This window comes from Pipistrellus hanaki (genome assembly GCF_964339955.1).
Source record: "Pipistrellus hanaki genome assembly, chromosome: 3".
In the NCBI taxonomy this organism is placed as follows: Eukaryota; Metazoa; Chordata; class Mammalia; order Chiroptera; family Vespertilionidae; genus Pipistrellus; species Pipistrellus hanaki.
This window is the reverse complement of record NC_140505.1, coordinates 128,932,882-128,953,247: the sequence shown is the minus strand read 5'-3', so window position 1 is coordinate 128,953,247 and position 20,366 is coordinate 128,932,882. Positions and strand designations below refer to the sequence as shown.

The 20,366-nt window shown below is 41.1% G+C and overlaps 1 protein-coding gene across 2 annotated transcripts in view; it reads right to left on the bottom strand.

Annotated features, from left to right (window-relative positions):
- PTPRB (protein tyrosine phosphatase receptor type B) overlaps positions 1-20,282 on the bottom strand; it is a 105,482-nt gene extending 85,200 nt beyond the window's left edge. The window contains exons 1-3 of one of the 2 annotated variants that reach the window (XM_084878876.1): positions 20,181-20,282; positions 18,510-18,896; positions 12,681-12,940 (exon numbers count right to left, since the gene is read on the bottom strand). In XM_084878876.1, coding sequence (XP_084735002.1) covers positions 12,681-12,940; positions 18,510-18,896; positions 20,181-20,235 — 702 coding nt within the window. In that variant the 5' untranslated portion in view covers positions 20,236-20,282. The remainder of the gene's footprint in view (positions 1-12,680; positions 12,941-18,509; positions 18,897-20,180) is intronic. The other variant, XM_084878877.1, reaches the window with a different exon arrangement.
- Between the last annotated feature and the right edge of the window lie 84 nt (positions 20,283-20,366).

Here is a 20,366-nt window from a genome sequence, read left to right as displayed (position 1 = left end):
CCAGAGCTATTACAAAGAACAAACAGATCACATATGTTAAAGCACCTTTGCAAACTCTAATGTGCTGCTGTACAAGTGTCAGGCCGCCTAGTTACAGATTGCACCCAAAACAGCTGTTTTGCTCTTTTGAAAATTTATCCTTCACACAGGTTGTGCTTTCCCATCGTCCACGGCTCATCCCTGTCTTTTCCACTGAGGCTTATAAAATTTTCTCATAAATTGTTCCTCAGATTTGGAATCTTCTCATCAAGTAGATCCTGTATTCTACAAGTTTTCCCAAACATTTTTTTGTTGCTGTTGTTTTCTTGTTATCTTTATTTTACATTAAGAACATAGATGTCAAATGACACGACTGGTCTAGGGGCCACACTTTGAGAACAGCTATTTCATTTAGATCAGGGCTCGGGCTGGGGGTGGGAAGGCTGTGGGGATGAGAGAAGAGCAGAGCAGATTGGCAAAGTTGATTGGTTAATTCAGACACCTCACCCATGACCTGGTGTGACTTGGCCTCTGCCCATCTCTTGCCTCCGTCCTGCTTGCTCTCCGCGCTTCAGCAGCCTAGGTCTGATAATTCACTGTTTATTCAGCAAATGCTGACTGAGCGTTAGCTGTCAGACTCTGGTTCCGGTTTTGGAGACACCCCCATGGGGCCAACTCTTTCCTGCCTCCAGGCCTTTGTGCCTGCCCTTCCATCTTCTGGGACCACTCTCCCCCAGGTGCTCTGCGTGGCTCTCTTCTTTCCACCTCTGGTCTCAGCTGAAACACACACCGAGGGGGCCAGGCCCTTCTGGCCTCACAAGGAAAAAGTGTCCTTTTATCGTCTCTATTTCAGTAACCCATTTGTTTCATGGAGAGCATTAATGACACTATCTGCCTTCCCAGGGCATATGAGGAATTCCCTGAAGACAGAGTCTTTTTTGTCTTGTTCTTTTGGAACAAAGCTTAGCATAAAAGTACAGTCTCAACAAATGTTTGTGGAATGAATGGACAAATGAGTAAATGAATCTTTGTAAGTTGCTCAGTAAATATTGTTATGTAAATATATACTCTGAACAAGTCCTTCTAAACATATTCCAAGTGGATGCCTCAGATATCATCTTGGAAGGGAAGATGGGAAAGAGAAGAGAGGAAAAAAGGAGGGAAGGGCAAAGGAAGAAAAACATCACAAGGTTGATTTTTGAAGAGAAAGAGATGGAAGATGATCTGAGTGGGAGAAAAGATTACAGGAGGGGAAGGAGAAAGAGAGTGAGGGACAATTTAGGACAATTGTTTCCAGAGTGGCAGCAGCATCATCTGAGCACTCGCTAGAAGTGTAAACTCTAGGTCTCTGCCAGCCCTGACGAATCAGAAATGCTGAGGTGGACCAAATAATTTGTCTTCTATTTGTTTGTTTGTTTGTTTGTCTTAACAAGCCTTCCTGCTCTAGCTGGTGAGAAAGAACTACTCAAGTTCCAAATAAAAGTCTTAGGTTGTCAATCCCCTTATCTCAGTAGTCAGCAAATTCATTAGTTAACTGAACAGCAAACTGGGGCTCTGGAGCCGCATGTGGCTCACAAGCCACAGTTCACCAACCACTGCCCCATCCAAAACCTTGCACCAGACATCTATATATATAAAAGCCTAAGCGACTATAACGACTGAATGACCAGAGCAACGGGTCAACCAGTTGCTGTGATGTGCACTGACAACCAGGGGCAGATGCTCAATCAGGAGGTGCCCCCTGGTGGTTAGTGCACTCCCACAGCCAACTTTACATGTCTCCCCCTAACCCCACCCCATAGGCCTCCATCATTGGACAGGCTGAGGGACTTCACCCATGCACGAATTAGTGCACTGGGCTTCTAGTCATTTTATATTGAAGAGAGTAATGATAGTTTATTGTTCTTGTTCTTTTAAATTTCACTGAGATCTCTCTGGTAATAAGAAGCTATGTCAGTGAATTAGAAGATCTTGAACAATTTTAGAATGTGTCAAATAAGTAAATTGGTGACATAAAAATGTAGTATTTTCTATAACATAGGATATATATGTACATATATAAACTTATATAATACTTATTTATGTTATATGACATATTATGCACAAAATATATATTTATAATATACATATTTTGATATTTATAACACCTCAATAAAAATAAACTGCAGATACTAAAAGAAAAAGGATCGGCGTACAGCTAACTTAATAATTGTTAGATGAGAGGTCAATTCTGATGCCTTTTCCTCTGAGGAAGAGGAAGTACTTTTGTGATGCAACTTTCAGGTGTGTTTCCACAGATATTTTTTTTTTTTTAAAAGAAGAAGGCCAAGCAATGAGGGGTTGTGTCAACTAAAAACCATTACAATCTGGCAAATCTGTTCCTAAGTTTTAATTTGAACTGGCTCAACAGCAAATTACAGCAAAAGTGAATAGAAGTGTAACCTGCAGCAGGTGTCATGTGTTTTAAAAGAGGTGTACTAAAAATTGAGGTAAGATAATTTTGATAACCACTTAAAAAAATAACTGTAACTATCTTCTGCTTACAGATGCCATTTTGGGAACTTATATTGGAAGCACTCTTTCTAGTTTCCTAGATCAAGGTCTCTGGGAAAGTAAAAATAATGAAGGCACTTAAGGGGGCAGTTGCAAAGATTAAATGAGAAGGTGCATATTTTATTATAACAGTTTTGGCTAAAGGACTCAACAAACGTAAGACACTCTGATTTTTAGGAATGAAAATAGTATATGTTGCTGAGCACCCAATGCTAGAGAATGAGAAAGTTCACAGAGGAGTAGGTCTTTCTGAGAAGACCCACGTGATAAGTTATCATTGCTTTCAGTCTGATACCCAAGAGAATCTATTCAGTAGATCAGCACAAACCACATTTGACATTTAATGGCTGCTCTGACTTTTGGCTTTTGCCAAGATTTGTTTTAAATCCTGGAAGGGAGGGGCTGGGAGTACCGGATATGTCTCTAACAGCAGGCTCCACCAGCTCTCCCAGGCACATCTCTAAGGTTTCCTGATACTTGTTTCTGCACCAATTTCTCACCCTCTTCCCCTCCACCATTTTTTTTTTTTTTTTTTTTTTAATCTGGAGGAAATGGGCCTTGCAGAGCTTCTGTCATAGCTTTTTAATCACATGCTGACTAATTATTTAAGACCAGATGTGACTTAAAACCAGACTACCTACCTTTTCCATCTCAAGCTCCTCTGCTCCACCTTCACTCCCACCTGGCAATCCTTGCAGCCCCACCCTGGGAAATGAGTCTGCTTGCAAATGCACCAAGTCAACGCATTGATGCTTCCAGTGGGGCTGTCTGCAGGGGCAAGGCTGTTATACATTAAGGTTTCAGGAGCCCAGTCATGATTTGTATGAATATTCAAACCCTAAGACAGTAGGTAAATAAAACATGGCTAATCTTGGCTTTAAGAAATAAACAAACAAATGAACAAAAACAATCGTCTCTTCATCCTCCTTAAAAAGTAATGATTGGAGAGTAAAAACTCCTGTCTTCTTTGTTCAGTATATCGTGTTTGCTAGAACCTTACTTCGCGGTGAATTCTCTGGAGGTCGCACACAGTACTCATTCTTTGGCCAGTACATGTATCTCTTCTTGCAGCTTATTACTTACAGTGTAATTTTAACATTGTTTTTAAAAATTAGAATAAATAATGTTGAGAAAATAGATGTTTACATGTAAAAACATCTGGATTTTGCCTTTAAAAAAAATAAATCAAAAGCTGGAGTCTTGCCGAAACTGGTTTGGCTCAGTGGATAGAGCGTCGGTCTGGGGACTGAAGGGAACCGGGTTTGATTCCGGTCAAGGGCATGTACCTTGGTTGCAGGCACATCTCCAGTAGGGGGTGTGCAAGAGGCAGCTGATTGATGACTCTCATCGATGTGTCTAACTCTCTATGTCTCTCCCTTCCTCTCTGTAAAAAATCAATAAAATATAGTAAAAAAAAAAAAAAAAAAGCTGGAGTCTTGTTGGGCCCACATTCTGCCTGTATCATTCACCCAGCTCCCATCCCATCTTCCCTGCAAAAGGGTCAGACAAGGGGCATCTCAAAGTCTCTCGATCAAAGCGGAAGATCAAAGAATCTTATCATGTTTTTAAAAAATGTAATGATAAAAAAAACCTCAGATGGATTTTAAACCTCTTAAAGGAAGGAGTCCTATCTCTTCATTATCTCCCCCACTTCCTCAGGTTCTCGATGCTCCCAGTAAACATTCACACCGCCACCACTAAACAAGGGCATAGCTAAGTACTTGACAATCTGAAACAAAATTGTGTTCTTCAGCTGCTCCAATGCGGCCCTGGAACCCTTAGCACCACAGAACCCAAGGATAGCTAAGCTTCTAAGCCTTGGGAGAAACTAGTGCCCAAGAAGCCCCTGATCCAAATGGATGGATCGTGACTCCACAGAAGAGCTAATCCTTCTCCAATGATCCAGATGCCACCTGGTTAGGGCCACTAAGGTCACAACTCTCAGCAAAGCAGACTCTTTTGGTACCTTCTCCACAGATCTGTTGTTCTGGGCTGTGAGCAAACATCCATGGTCACAGACACACAGATGAAGGGCAGGCACCCGGTAAAACTACACACAGAGGGTGTGCTCACTGGCCCAGAGCTACCAGAAATTCAAGTCAGAGGAATTCTGATGAACAAACAAGTGCCTCCCGTGTACCTCCAAACAGAGCATTCTCCAGTGGGCACCTCGTCTGGATTTAGCCATGGTAACATTCTGTCGTCAGATCCCCCAAAGTGTGGGAAGAATGGAAAACATTTTTACTTCAAAGGCACTCCTGGAATTCATAGCATTTCCCCTTTCAGTTACTTTTCACCGTACTTCACCATCACTGGGCTACAAAGCTGTTGTTCTGCGGGTAGGATATGCGTGTGCAACGGAAAGTAGCGGGGCTAAGTGACCAAGATGGAAAGGACTGGGCGGTCTCTTCCAGAGGCCTTCTCTTGATCTTATTTATCTTATTCTCTTTATCTTATCTTCATACTTATCCGCTGGCTCCTCCGCCAGCCCTGATCCTTGCCTTTACTGCTTTTTCTTGCAAATTAATTATTTCTCCCTCCCTGTTCATTGTTCATTCTCCTACCACCCCACCCTTTCTCCCCTGGTCCCTGAAGAAGACAGATAGGTCTTAGTCCTTCAGAGCCACTGGACTGTCCCTAATTCAACAACATGCTTTGAATCCCACCCTCTTAAAGCCCTTAAGCAAACTACTCTTTTTATTTTTAAATAATTTCAAACTTACAGAAAAGTTAACGATAGTGCAGACTGCTTCCACAAACCCTTTTCCAGACCCACTAGTTTTTAAAAAATACTATGCCATAATTGTCACTCTCTTTCCCCCCATATATACTATGTTTACTAGCACCATTTCAGAGTAGGCTGCATATACTCTGGATTAAATGTGTAATCTTTTTAAAAAAATATATATATATATATATTATTGTTTTTTTACAGAGAGGAGGAGAGAGGGATAGAGAGCTAGAAACGTCGATGAGAGAGAAACATCTACCAGCTGCCTCTTGCACACTCTCTACCTGGGATGTGCCCGCAACCAATGTACATGCCCTAGACTGGAATCGAACCTAGGACCTTTCAGTCCGCAGACCGATGCTCTACCACTGAGCCAGACCGGTTTCGGCAAATGTGTAATCTTAATAAAGTTAATCAAATTCAGGCAATTCAAAATTGATATTCAATCCACAATCGGTATTTCAATTTTGTCAATCATTTTGATAATGTCCTGCCTGCATTTTTTGTTTGTTTTTTTCTCTAATAAGAACGCAACTCAGGGTCCTGTATTGCATTTAATCATCAGATTTCTTAATCTTCTTGAATCTGGAACAATTCCCCAGCCTTCTGAAGTGATCTTTGACAATGATCTTCGTGAATGACACAGGTTGCTTATTTTAATAGTTTCCTCCTCCAAGTTCACGTGTCCACCGTTTCCCTGTGATTACATTCGGTTTATACATCTCCAGCAGACTGACTTCTTCTCCTGCATTCAATGTTTTCCCTAACAAGCTGGTTATCCAATTATACTCTAAGGGATGGCAGATCTATTATAATTGAACGTTAGAATCAATGGGGAGATTTTTACACTCTCGTGTGGAGATCCTACCTCAGTACATTCTGTTCAGGAGGTCGGAGGCAGAATGTTAGAAACTGTATCTTTAAAAAGCTTCCCAGATGATTCTGATGTGTGTGTAAGGCCAGGGCAGAGAGCCATGGACTTCCTGTCTCAATTAGCATATCCTGCCTTCTCTTCCCTTTGATCTCTTCCCTTTCCTTTGCCATTCTTTCTGCCCAACGCATCAACCTTCATCTGCCCAGGGAGCCCGTGTGCCAGAGAACTAGCGGTGGGTTAAAGAGCCCACTTCAATGCACCCATTCTGTTTCATGGCTGCATTTTATGTGCACGTGATTTACACGAGGACACCCTGTGAACACAGTCTTTTTTGTGTGCATAAAATGGAAAGTAGTGCCAATCACTCATAACTAAAAGAAAATAAAAGTCCTTGAAATTTTAAAGCTGGAGAGGGTCGAGTGAATTGTAGACCAGTATGCTCTTGGCACATGGCAACCCACTTGGCAAACTAAGAAAACTAGTCCTTTGCCCAAATTAAGCTTGGATGATGCTAACTATAAGGTAGTGGCTTCAGCAGCACATCTTTCCCATAGTATATTACTCCCCCGAGTGGCCTTTTCGTATGGTCAGCAGTCTCAGATTCACTTATATTTTATTCCATTCACACTAGACAATCTAAGAGTCCTTGCTCAGGAGGAATGATTAGGGGATTTTATTTTTTAAATGTATTTTATTATTTGCACTTTCTCCTTCTAGGTGTTTGCCTCCATAACACGGAATATTTTCTCACCTTCAGTTCTGGCCACAGGACAGTGGTGCCGCGGGCAGACTCTCCTATGTATCATAATTTAAGTGACACAATAAAGGAGGTTACCCCAGACGTGAGGAGTGGGACAAGGGACGATTTTCTGCATTTGCCTTATCACTTTTTTGGAGGCTCCCATGGGCCTTCCTTTAAAAGGCCAAATGGAAGGAAGCACAGAACCGTGAAACCCAGACCAGCACCACAATGGCTATTCAAAAACTGAGGAAATGCAACCTCTCTCCCAGGCCAGGGCCGGGGCAGGGAGGGGAAGGGAAGAAAGAGGTGTGCCTCCAAACAAGATTTAGGGATGTTGAGCAGAACTAGAGCCAGCTGGGAACATTCTAAATGCTAGCTCAACATTTTATCCTTCTGAAAGCACTTTCACATAATAATGTGGTTCTCCCAACCACCCCGTAGGTAGAGTCAGCAGGATAGAGACGATGGAGCAAAAAGAGAAGTTAGTATTAATTGGTAACATTATTGAATGCTTGTCTTATATAGCCAATGCACGGAGCATCTTGCTTAATCTGATTTTAATCCTCAGAACCACCTCATGAGGCAGATAGAGCACCCTTAATTATCCTTATTGTAAAGAGGAAGCAAGTATGACTTGAGCTGAGTAACTAGCCTTTTTTTTCTTTTTTTTTTTTTTTTTCTGCTAAGGGCCATTTTGGTATTTATAATATCATTTGAGGGCCATATAAATTTATCAACTTAATAATCTGCCTACTGTATTTAGTCAAATATTTAATTAGCAAACCCTTAATGCCTTGGCAGGGCCAGACCAAATGATTTCTCAGGCCTTATGCTGGCCTTGGGCCCAATGTTCCCTACCTCTGAACGAAGAGATAACACCACTAGGATTTAAACCAGGTTTCTCTGACACCAGAGCAATAGTTCTTTACCACATCCTCGATGGTCACTTGGCTGAGCGGGGACCTAGATAGGAGGCTCATCAGGTTTGAAGCTGAATTGAGGCCCAGGGCCCATCTTCCCCCTCTTTGGAGGCCACCTCTCCACCTTTAACTCTTCCTCCTACACATTCACTCACGCGCTCCAACAGGTGGACTTTCTGGCCTGTCTCACCTTGCCCCTTACCCATAGGGAATGGCTGGTCTAAGCAAGGCTCCTTCTGACACACCTACATCTGGCCTGCTCTGCAGCAGGGCCTGTGCACAAGGACATGGCATACTTTTCACTTAGGTGGCATACATGGATGCTGGCTGACTGGGTGCTGAAATCAGCCCATGTTCCAATACCAAGTCCTGTGCATTCATGGTGAAACTGTGTGCCTAAAACATCTTTTTTTTAAACTAACACAACAGGTCCCTATCTTCCTAGGCTCCACTTACTCAATCTGAGCCCCATTCTTAAAGAATGTATACTCTAGAACAGTGTTTCCCAAAGTATGGTACGTGTACCCCCAGAAGTACGGGAAGAGTGTGGTGGGGGTATGCGTTGCACCAGAGTTTGGTGGGGATATGCACTGCACCGGGCTTAGCTGCGCCTAATTCTACGTTCTCATGAGTACGAGGGGTAGTCAGCGTTACAAAAATTATAGAAGGGGTACACATATGTCAAAAGTTTGGGAAACACTGCTCTAGAAAGTAATTGCAGGAGACTGTAATTAGATAAATGAATTTCTGATATTTGGTTATTTAAATTTTTTAAAAATAATTTTAAAAAATATTTTATTGATTTTTTATAGAGAGGAAGTGAGAGAGATAGAGAGCCAGAAACATCGATGAGAGAGAAACATTGACCAGCCGCCTCCTGCACATCCCCTACTGGGGATGTGCCCGCAGCCAACGAACATGCCCTTGACCGGAATTGAACCCGGGACCTTTCAGTCTGCAGACCGACGCTCTACCACTGAGCCAAACCGGTTTCTGCTGATATTTGCTTATTTAAATTTTATAGCATCACCCTCCTCATCCTTTCAGGATCTAATAACACAAAAAGTACGCTCAATGCTAGGTAACTAAGCCATTAGAAGTCCATGGAGGAGATACTGTGGGTCTGGGACCAAATTTGTCTATATCAGTGGCTCTCAAATTTAAAAGTGCATCGGTGTGACTTGGAAGGCTTGTTACAACATGTTTTGCTGAGCTCTCTACACAGCATTTCTGATTCAGTAGGTCTAAGGTGGAGCCCAAAGCTTGCATTTTTAACAAGTTCTGGGTCTGGGGTTCATGCTTTGAGAATCACTGATCTATATACTTCTTGATTCATACTACAGACAAACTTCTTGTTCCATCAATTTTGTCTATGTAAAGACATACACAGTCACATTATACTTTTACAATGGTAACAGCAGTAAGAACAGTAGCTAATAGTAATTAAACCCTATTTCCAGGCACATGCTATGTGTTAGTTCGTGTCGAGGATGATAGAATGAGAGAATGAAAGAGAGGGGAGAAAGATTTTTGAAGCCAAGTATTGGCACAAATCTACAACATTCCAAAGATAGATCCCTAACACTGTAGGCAAAGATGTGAGGAAAGAGGTTAAAGGAGAAAAGTAGGGAAAATTCTACTATCAAAAGAGTCAACTTAGGAAAACTTTGCAATAGCATTAGTGAGTGATTGCTGGATTCTAAGTTGTGGTCTCCTTGGCATTTACCTTCATTAACAGGAGCTTTATGTAAGAGACTGTGACTGGGTGTGCAGGTGTGTGTGTGTGTGTGTGTGTGTGTGTGTGTGTGTACTCATTGCTCGGCTATTCTCTAATCATCCAACTTGGGGCAAGTTCTTAACCTCTTTAAGTTTAATGCAGCTTATCTGTGAAGTACTAATAATACCATACCACTAATAGTATTACAATGGTGGGTTGTTTGATGCTCACAGATGGTTCCCACCCAATACCTATTGCCCTTGCCGTGTGGCTTTGCAGCTCTTCCCATCAAGAGGTGGAGTTCCTACCCTCCTCACGGCCCAGCTCTGTGAAGCCAATCCCACAGCCTCACACACCGGCTGCTATCTGATAAAGAAACACCTGGCACACAGAGATTTCCTTTTTACACAGTTCCAAGCGATTAAGTCAAATGATTTTATATCTCTCTTATACCCTTCTGGGTGTTGAGGGAGAGTGCCTTTCAAAGTCACTTTCCATTACCAGAGGTGAGGGAAGTGGGGGAGTAGAGGACGGTAAAGAGGGGATAAATGGTAGGAGACTTGACTTGGGTGGTGAACACACGATACAATATACCAATGAAGTATATAAATTGTATACCTGCAACCTATGTAATTTTATTAACCAGTCACCCCAATAAAAAAGGAAAATGAAATAGGAAAAAAAATAATCCTATCAAGAGTAAAAAAAAAATGTTCGAAGGAGAGGCACTCACAAGTGACTCTTACTTTTTAAAGTGTCTGACAACAGCTGTTGTGAGGTGACTATTATAAAGCAAATTCTTCTGCTAAATCAAATAATGACCAGGCATGGAAGCCTTGACTGAAGTCTGAGGGTCCTGGAAAACTGCAGTTCTAGAACCTGCCTTTGGAAAGATCACGGCTTCTACACACTCAACTTCCTCGAAGAGAGTTAAGATTTTGCCTGAGCTCAAGGGAAACAGGAACATGAGATAGTTAGCTGCATAGTCCTTCTGGTGCCCCACAGGAAAGGTCATGGGTGTCACAGTGGATTTCACTTTAGAAAATGCCTAAACAAACAAACAAACAAACAGAAAAACCCACAGTGTATTTACCATGACCTGAACTTGCCAACCCAGCTGTGGGGGCTGGCTCTCCTGAGCTCTGTAACCCAGAGCTGGGTAGGCCCAAGGCTGGCATGCCGGCAACCAAGCTCTAGCTGGGTGTCCTGCACTCATCCCAGCAGAGCCCAGCCACCTCTGGGTCTTCATATGTTTGTTTTATAATCATCAAACCTGGACAAAATAGGGAAAAACAGTTTTTCTAAAAGACAACTCTTTGGTATTGAGGCATGTATGTTTTCATTATAGTTTTTATTTAGCATGTTTCTTACTTGATGCATTTAATTATCTATCTATCTATCTATCTATCTATCTATCTATCTATCTATCTATGTATATATGCCCAGTGACTGGAACAGCGAAATGACCAGAATGACCAAAACAACTGGTGGCTATGATGTGCACTGTGGTAGCCAACCATCATAATCTGGGTCTTGATTGCCTCTCCTCCCTGGTGGTCTGGTCCCCAATTGTCCCCCAATACCCCAATTGGGGGTGAGTGTAGCTGACTAACTGCCTGAGGCCCTTCCCATCAGCCCATGGGCCCCCATCGGGGCCAGCCAGACCCCACCCGTGCACGAATTCATGTGCTGGGCCTCTAGTATATAAATATTATATAAAAATATATACAGCACAGAAAAAATAATACAAGTACTTAAGCTCATATGTAAGTAAATAAATACTCTTCTAAACTGATGTTAGAATGCAGGTTTGGCTACGGCACATTCAGCCAAAATAAGAAAGTGCTCTACCAAGAAGCATTACATTTCCAAAGAAAGTGGTGAGGGCTCAGGATTTGGAAGATGAAGGAGAGCACAGTGCCAGTTCATAACGGCATTCGTAAGTACCAGCTCTCCATCCACTTCCTGTCTTCCCGCTTTCCAGGCCCAGACAGATCAGAAACCACAGTGATCACATGAGAAGAGGCAGGTAAAGAGCTCGATGGAGAGTGAGAGAATTTGGACATGCTTCCTTTTCCTACTTCAAGTTCAAACTGATAGTAGATGATGAGAGGGGAGAAGCTAACATTTCAATTGAATTTAGAGTTTGGATTATTTCCTGAAATGGGTATTTTTGTAAACGGACTGAGAGTGAATTTTGAGTTTGAAAGAGATATAGAGAGTGTCCAGAAAAGTCCCGAGGCCTTCCAGAAGCCAGGGGAGAGCCAGGTCACAGGAAGGCTTAGAGCAAAGGAAAAGTGGAGATAAAAATAAAGTCCCAATAATTGTTCAAAGGTCTGGCTATATTTGTTTTGTGATTAATAATGAAATATCAGCTCACTATCTGGAAACCATATGCAATATTAAATTCTGCACAAAGCAGAAGAAAGAGCACTAAAATGAACAAGTCATATGCATAGCGTGGGGGTTTTGTTTTCTTTGAATTATTTGGATTGATTATCCTAATTAGCAATGAAACCTTAGCTTGTTTGATTCACTTTAGTTATTCTGTACTGTCTAAAAGGATAGCCTAAAACCCGGAGTGGAAAGCAAAACCAAAGAAACCGATGCCTGTAACATAAACACTATTCCAGCAGTCTCTGTGCCATATCATTCTGACCATTTGATCCATCGGTCCTTCTGTGGATGCTGATGTGCAATTAGTATGAGACTTCGCTTCCCTTGACCACGGCTCACAAATCAATGACGGTGAACCCCAAACCTTCCATTGCTTTGTGACTCTTTCTCCTCCCTTGATGCGCACACGTGATTGTGACATAAAGGCAGGGGAACTTAAAGCTCTCTTTCCTGCTTTTAGGTTATGCGTACGACTATGAACCCTGACTTGGGTTCAGAAATGTGGCCATGGCGGCCTAATTATGTCCGTGCTGGAAAGATGTGGAATTTTTCACTCCATTTTAAAGATTTTCCTCATTACAAAAAAAAAAAAAATAAATAAAATAATAATAATAATAATAAAATGCATTTACGTACAATTCACAGCTGGGACACAGAGCACCTGATTGTCTGCTTGAGTAGGGGCATTCCCCACAAAGCAAGTCTTTTCCAGGGATGGGCTTTCTGAAAGCTTCCCAAACAATGCTCCACCCCCCTCATCCTCTTACCTCTTCCGTGGTGCTGGAGAAGGGCCCAGTGGTCCAGGGAACCCACGATGTCTCCGTGCTCCCAGTCATCTGCAGCCTGGGGGGCTGCCCCGGGCTGCTGTTTTGGCTGGAGTTGCCGGGAGTAGTTCTGGTGAAGGCCTCGGTGGTATTATTGCTAATGAGCTGTTCCCCGCTGTACGGAGCGGCATTGAGCGCAGTGGGGGTTTGGGGAGGAGACGTGTTTCTAATGCTCCTTACTAAAAGTTGTGTTCCCAGGCCAGCTGAGGTAAAGAAAGGACAGTTGTTAAAATTACCTTCATGTTTTATGGGTTCTTCACATAAAAGCAATTTACTTAGAAAACAAAGACTCTTTAATGACCGATGTGTGGATAAGCTTTAGTTACAGGAAAAGTCAGAGATACATTGAGTATCACAATGCTCATTTCCCCTGTTCAGTTCACCCATTCTTCATCTAGCAACAATATCCCAGCTCTGTGTAGGAGAGAGAATTAAATTCACTCCATGAACATTTAGGGCGCGATGACTTGGTTTCAGGGGTTCAAGGAATCTCTAAAAGCTTCATGCAAAATTCTGCATACATGTGCCTACGTGATTCATAACAGTCGCAACTCACATGTTGAGAACCGCTAGCAGGGTCACCTAAGACCATCGGAAAACACTACATTATTTACATTACAGTTCATAACAGTAGCAAAATTACAGTTATGAAGTAGCAACGAAAATAATGTTATGGTTGGGGGTCACCACAAGATGAGGAACTGTATTAAGGGGTCGAGGCATTAGAAAGGTTGAGAACCACTGCTCTAGAGAACGGTTGTATAATATGACACATCGAAAGGCCTGTAAATTATGGGCTGAGGGGGTATGTTTCGATGCTTCCATCAGATTCTCAGTGAATCACAGTTTTCTGGGATATAAAAACCCACAAAATCTTGCCCAATTAGGTAATCATAACTTTGAAAGTTTCAGGTTAGAGACTGGCAGAAGAGAGTTCATCTTTTTTAGCGCTCCTTTACTGGTTCGTTCAAACAGCTATTTATTAAGCCATCACTATGCGTCAGGTGGAGGTCTCTTGAAGATGCTATTAGTCAACGCATTTCCCCTGTTCTGGTTTACCTAACTGACCCCTTTTTGGACCTCATTCATTTCTATTCCAATTTAAACTAACAAATTTCATATGATAATGTGCATAAAAAAAGAGGGGGATCTGATATAAAAAGAGAATAAAGATGGAAAAGTTATTTTTTTTTAATTTAACAAGATACAAATAGCAGTGCTCTTAAAAGTTAATAAGATAATTATGTCTACTTAGCATTCTTTCCAGGAGATGTGGAGCGTTATGTAAAGTAACCGGTACAGAAGGTGCTTGATGTAGCAAATAAAAACACATGATGCTCAGTTAAATTGTAGTGTTAAACAACTGATAGTCCAGTATATTTAATATGTGTCAAATACCTAATGTTACTAAGGTTATATTATATTGCATATTATAAATATACTGAAATTATTTGTCACTTATCTGAAATTTAAATATAACTGGATGTTGTGTGATGATGTCCACCCTACTGCACTTCTCCAAGATCTAGGCTTGATAGACCTTCCCCCTTCATTTCTGTTTGCTTTTCTCTCTCAGAACCCGGTGCCAATGCCATTGCCATTGTGCTTGGGGAGCCGCCTGGAACACAGACCAGGGGGCTATTTATCCCTGAGTGTGAAACCCACTGAACACGACAAACCCAACTATAGTGTTAGGGAGGCTTCCAACTCCACGAAGCGGTCTTAATTCCTGTCTTAATTGAGTTAGGTAATTGAATGTCCCTGTAAGTAGACATGTCTTTTGCTGGGATATAAACATTTCTGTATGTAGAGATTAGTATTTTGGTCATTTTGAGCTTTGGCCAAGGCTGATCCTCTGAGTTGATTACCACCTGTGGCAATTTTACCTCTTAGAACTGATAGGGCGGAAAAAAGGCTTAATGATGGGTTTGGACAAAAACATCTTTCAAATACCTAGCATGTAATTACATGTCTTAGCATGTAGACCTATGTTTACTCTTTCTTGCTAAGGAGCACTTGCTAAGTGCTCATCCTAAGAACTTTTAAAATATTTGTCAACTTGCATAATTAACTCAATGGATGAAACAAGACCTTCCCAAAATTAGACAAATGATCAAAACATTCTTGAAATTTCCTCTGCGAATAACATAGCTTACTACCATTGCATTTAGTTTTGAAATATCTTACAGAAAATTCTCCAGTCTTCTGTAATTGTCTTTAATTAACCTTCTACATTTATTTATAAAACACCCCTAACCAAACAAGCCCATTTCCATTTTGGGCCACCACCTTTTTCCAAAGAAAGAACCTACAGAATATCCAAGTTAAGTACCCCTTCATTTGGGGTTTTTTAGCTTGTGCTATTTCAGAAGCAGGAAAGAAGTTTTAGTTTAACATTGTTTCCAAATTTTGTGAAATTTAAAGCTGTGGTTCACAGCCTTTGGTAGGCAGCAGAATCACCTTTGGGGTGTGGCCCTTGCCCTAGAAATTGTGATTCAGTAGATTTGGTGTGGGATCCACCATCTGCATTTCTAACAATATTCTCAGGTGATTCCAATATACATCTAAGTATATGATTTTATTCATATATACACCACAAGCAAAAACTGAAATTTAATTATTCCTTATGTAGGTATTTTTATTTTTTGGTTAATCCTCACTGGAAGATATTTTTCTATTGATTTTTAGAGAGAGTAGAAGGGAGTGAAGGATGGAGGGAGAGAGAAAGAGAAAGAAAGAGGGGGAGGAGAGAAGGGGAGGGAGAGAAGAAGAGAGAGAGAGAAAGAAGGAGAAACATCAATGTGAGAGAGATCTATCGATTGGTTGCCTCTCACATGTGCCCTAACTAGGGATCAAACCTGCAACCCAGATATGTGCCCTTGACCAGGAATCACACCTGAAACACTTAGGTGCACAGACCAATGCTCCAACCACTGAGTAACACCAGCGAGGGTCCTTTTGTGGGTATGAAAAGATTATAAAATAGATGGAAGGAAAGAAAATCCATTACATGAAGATGTAAAGTGATCAAAAGAGTTCATTGTCCCATCTCCTGAACTCTTCGTTGAAATGGGTGCTATGAAATTATAAAAATAGTAGATTTTTGGCTGTTTTGATATCTATAAATTCTGATGTGCTTTAAAAGGTATATGCATTTTACAGTTCATGAAAGAGCAAGATGTGTTTTGACAAATGCAAGGAAAAGTTGCCACACAATGGAACAATATGTTGAAGCTATTTTTAAAAGCTTTATTGTACTATTGCTGCTACATTGTTTTCACATTATATACAATTCCTCTTGGAACAAGATTCCAGAAAAGGTGAATTATCCTTGTTCAGTCTAAAAAGTTTTGCATTTAAGTTGCAAATAGCTTACCTATAAGGTTATTTGCAATCACTGCACCATATTAAGATCATATTTTGAATATATTTTAAAAAATCAATATATATTTTAGCTTATGAATTAGTCTATGATTGGCTCAGATATAACCAATAATAGAAATGGAATTTTTTATAATTATTATAAAGAAAATACACAATTTGTTAGTGTCCCTCCTTTAATTTTCAAGCATGTTGAAAACATAATAACTTAATAAAACTCATTTTGGTGGTAGGAATTTTTTACTGTATTGGTACTTTCTATACTCTAGGAAAATGCCAAATATAATGTGCCCTTTAAAAGTAGGAAAATATTATAGAAAAGAGATAAACAAAACAGATGATGACTTAGACAAAGGATGGTTTATGTTTATATGTATATATATATATTTATATAAATAAATTAAATATATTAAACAAGATTGGGCTAGAATAAAGGTGAAGTGAAAGGGAGGGAGATTATAATAGTCTAAATAACTATTGGAAATAGTAAAATAAATAATTAAAAGTTTCAGAAAGAGTCCTTTACTGAAGAATTTAATAAAAAAAAGTTCACATCTTATGGATGAACAACACTCATATTTGTGCTTTAGATTATAATATTTAGTTATCAACTCTTTTTAAAAAGGCATTTGATGTAGCTCCACTTGTCTATTTTTTCCTTCGTTTCTCTTGCCTTAGGAGTTGTATCATCGAAAATTCTGCTATGTGAGAATAGAAAGCTTTTGCACAGCCAAAGAAACCAGCATCAAAATGAAAAGAGAACCCACTGTATGGGAGAACATATTTGCCAATGATACATCTGATAAAGGGTTAATTTCCAAAATATATAAAGTACTCATACAACTCAACAATAGGAAGACAAACAACCCAAATAAAAATGGGCAGAGGACCTGAATAGACACTTCTCCAAAGAGAACATACAAATGATTAAGAGACATATGAAAAAAATGCTCGAAGTCACTAATTATCAGAAAGACACAAATTAAAACAACAAAGAGGTAACTCCTCATACCTTGGAGAATGGCTAACATCAATAAATCAACAAACACGTGCTGGCAAGGATGTAGAGAAAAGGGAACTCTAGTGCACTGCTGGTGGGAATGCGGACTGGTACAACCACTATGAAAAACAGTGTGGAGTTTCCTCAAAAGTTTAAAAATGTAACTGCCATCTGCCCAGTGATCTCATTTCTAGGAATATATCCTAAGAAGCCAGAAACACCAATCAGAAAGAATATATGCACCCCTATGTTCATAACTGCCATTTGCAATAGCTGAGATCTGGAAACAGCCCAAGTGCCCATCAGTAGATCAGTAGGAAAATTGTGGTACATTTGCACAATGGAATACTATGCAGCTTTGTATTCTCTGATAAAGTTGACTTTTCTAACTGACTTTTATATTTTTACTTTATCCTCATAGTCACAAGTTTTATAAGGATAGGGACTACAACACTCAACCTCCACCATAAAAGAGCCCACTGCATTTATTTAGAGGCCAAAAAAGTACATACAGGTGCAGTGGAGAATTCTTCAAGATAGAAGGTAATTCATGGAAAAACTATCTTCTTTGACCTTCATACAAAACATGTCCAATGATGGACTTCACTTCAAGAGTCAAGTAGATAGAATCATCCATTTACCGTTTACCACTGAATGAACATACCTGGTAATGTATGTTGGGATGGGAGGTGGGGTTGAGGGGAGATGGACTTCTAGAAAAACTAGAGTTAAAATTTGCACAATTGTGGCACAAACACACACACAAACGTTTTTGAATGTACATAGGTACAACACTTGCTTTAGCACAATTATAAGGTAGCAGGCACAAGCACAAGCACAATTCATTATCTTCCCAGTCTTCTCAAGCGCCATTTTGATGTTCTAATAGTTCCTCATAAGCAGAGAACAGAAGTGTCTACATCAGCAAAATTTTTAGTTTCCTGACCATTGGCTTTGGTTATTACACATGTCTATGCCTAGATCTGCATAGACATGTGTAATGACCAGATCTACATTCATACTTCACAGTGCTTAGCTAGAGTGCCTAGTGTCTGGCACAACAAAGAAACACAAGAAGTATTTGTTGAATTAATAAAAGGAGCAAGAAAAGAAGGGGATATATATATATATATATATATATATATAGAGAGAGAGAGAGAGAGAGAGAGAGAGAGAGAGAGAGAGAGAGAGAGAGAGAGAGGGAGAGATGGGTTAATTTTAATGAGGATAAAGAAGTTTTCCATGTTGGTGGGCACCACATGATTCATTCCCATTAGCTTAGGAATCTTCCATAGGAATTGGGTGGGGGCACACAGACTTCCCTTGAATGTGACGAAACAGGACGTTTAGCAGAAGGACCTTCAGCATTGATTCTGAAAGGAATAGCTCACCTTTATTTAAGCAAAGGCCTTCATCCACTGGTTTTCCCTCCTTGTTGACATCTCTTTTCATCCAGCTATGGAGGTATTTCCTGCCCTTTCTGACTGCTGCCTTGGGGCCTTGTTTCTTCAGAAAGAGGGAGGTATTTTCCACCCCAAGGAACATCTCCTCGTAGCAGGTCCACCGGGGGGCCTGGGAGCAGGGGACAAAGACGGCCGCGCGGATCGGGCCCCCAGAGGAGATGCCCAGGCACAGCGCGGACTGCACGTGCTGGAGCTTCGCGTCCTCAGTCCACCGCCACTGCTGGCTCCGCTCGGCCCCATCGCACGGGCCCATGGACACGACCTTGTTTTCGAAAAGGCACTGCTGTTTCTGGACGTGGACGATCTGAAACCCCTCTGGAAGATGGAAAAGCTCATCTCGCACCATGTAGCAAGCAGATGACAAGGCCCATGCGAAAACAAAGCTGCCCGCCCACACGCCAGCCAGGGAAAACAGAAGGCTTACTTATTATCTTTTGCTATGGCACTGATTTCAAGGGACCATTCCCAGATTCAACACATGGAACGTAAAACCCCAAGGCTGACAATGTCACAAGGTCACCCGTAGCCCCCTTTCTTGTACTTTCACATGAGTTAGGGGGAAAACCTTCCTTTCCCTCACACCCCCTGTGAAACACTGACAGGAAGCTCAGAAAAGAAACAAACTATCCAAAGACCATGGCTTGAGGTTTTTGTCCAATTAAATGTGCTGAAATTGTGAAAAGCTCAGTTCCCTTTCAGAATTTTATTCTTTCCACACCACTTCGACCCCCAACTCTAAAGGGCACCCTTTTTTGCAGCCCTGAATTTACTATTGCAATAAATATGTGTACATAAATTACATAGTTTAAATAAAAATTTTAAAATTGGATGCATTTACCCCAGAATGAAAGAAGCTTTCACACCCCTCTAAGCACACCTTCTAGCTAACAATAACCAATGAAGGAACCGATGGCCACAAACTAAAGTTCATGTAGTCTTAGAATTATTTTTCTATTTTGTAACAGTATCTGTAATTTTCCCCTTTAATATTAACAGATTAAACTGCCAGCGTTTCTTAATGGGAGAAAATTAAATACCCAGTTGTTAAACATCAGTATTAGAAAGTGAGATATTTGGGCTCAGAAACCATTTTTAATGTGCCCAGCGCTCCCATGAAAATATTCAGACCTTCCTGCCAAATAGCAACTTCCAAATTAAACACACCACAGTTCACCCCCTTAAATTATATTGCTTACATTTTCTTTCTTTAACACACACACACACACACACACACACACACACGACACACGACACACGACACACACACCACAAAATCATAACCTAATTGGACAAAAGTGTGGAGAATGGCCCAGGCTGTGATATAACAAAAGTATTTCCTCAGGACCCCTTTCTTTCTGCTGTGAAGGTGCCATTTCAGAAGCTGCCTGAGGCAGGAGGCCTTTTATTTTCGTTTGGAGAGAAATTTCAGCAGTCTGGGCAGACCCTGCTCCTTCTATCCCCCCTCCTCATCATCTTCGGCCAAACTGCCATGGAGACCTGGCTCCATTTCCGTCCCATTTCAGGCATTTTTCAAAGGACAGAATCCCGCCTGCCAGCTCCCAGAGAGCCGTGTCAGGACCCCGAGGCAGGCCCACTCACCTGAGTTGCCGAAGATCAAGCAGGCCAGCACCGCCATGTAAAATTCAGCCTCCATTTTCCACCAAACAACTGCTCATGCTTCGCTTTGGGGGAAAAAAATCCTCCCAGATAAGAGAAGCAAAGACCAGGGAAGGAAATGTGCCTTCGTGGGGGGGAAAGTCAGTGACGAGCACTTCCTCCTATTGA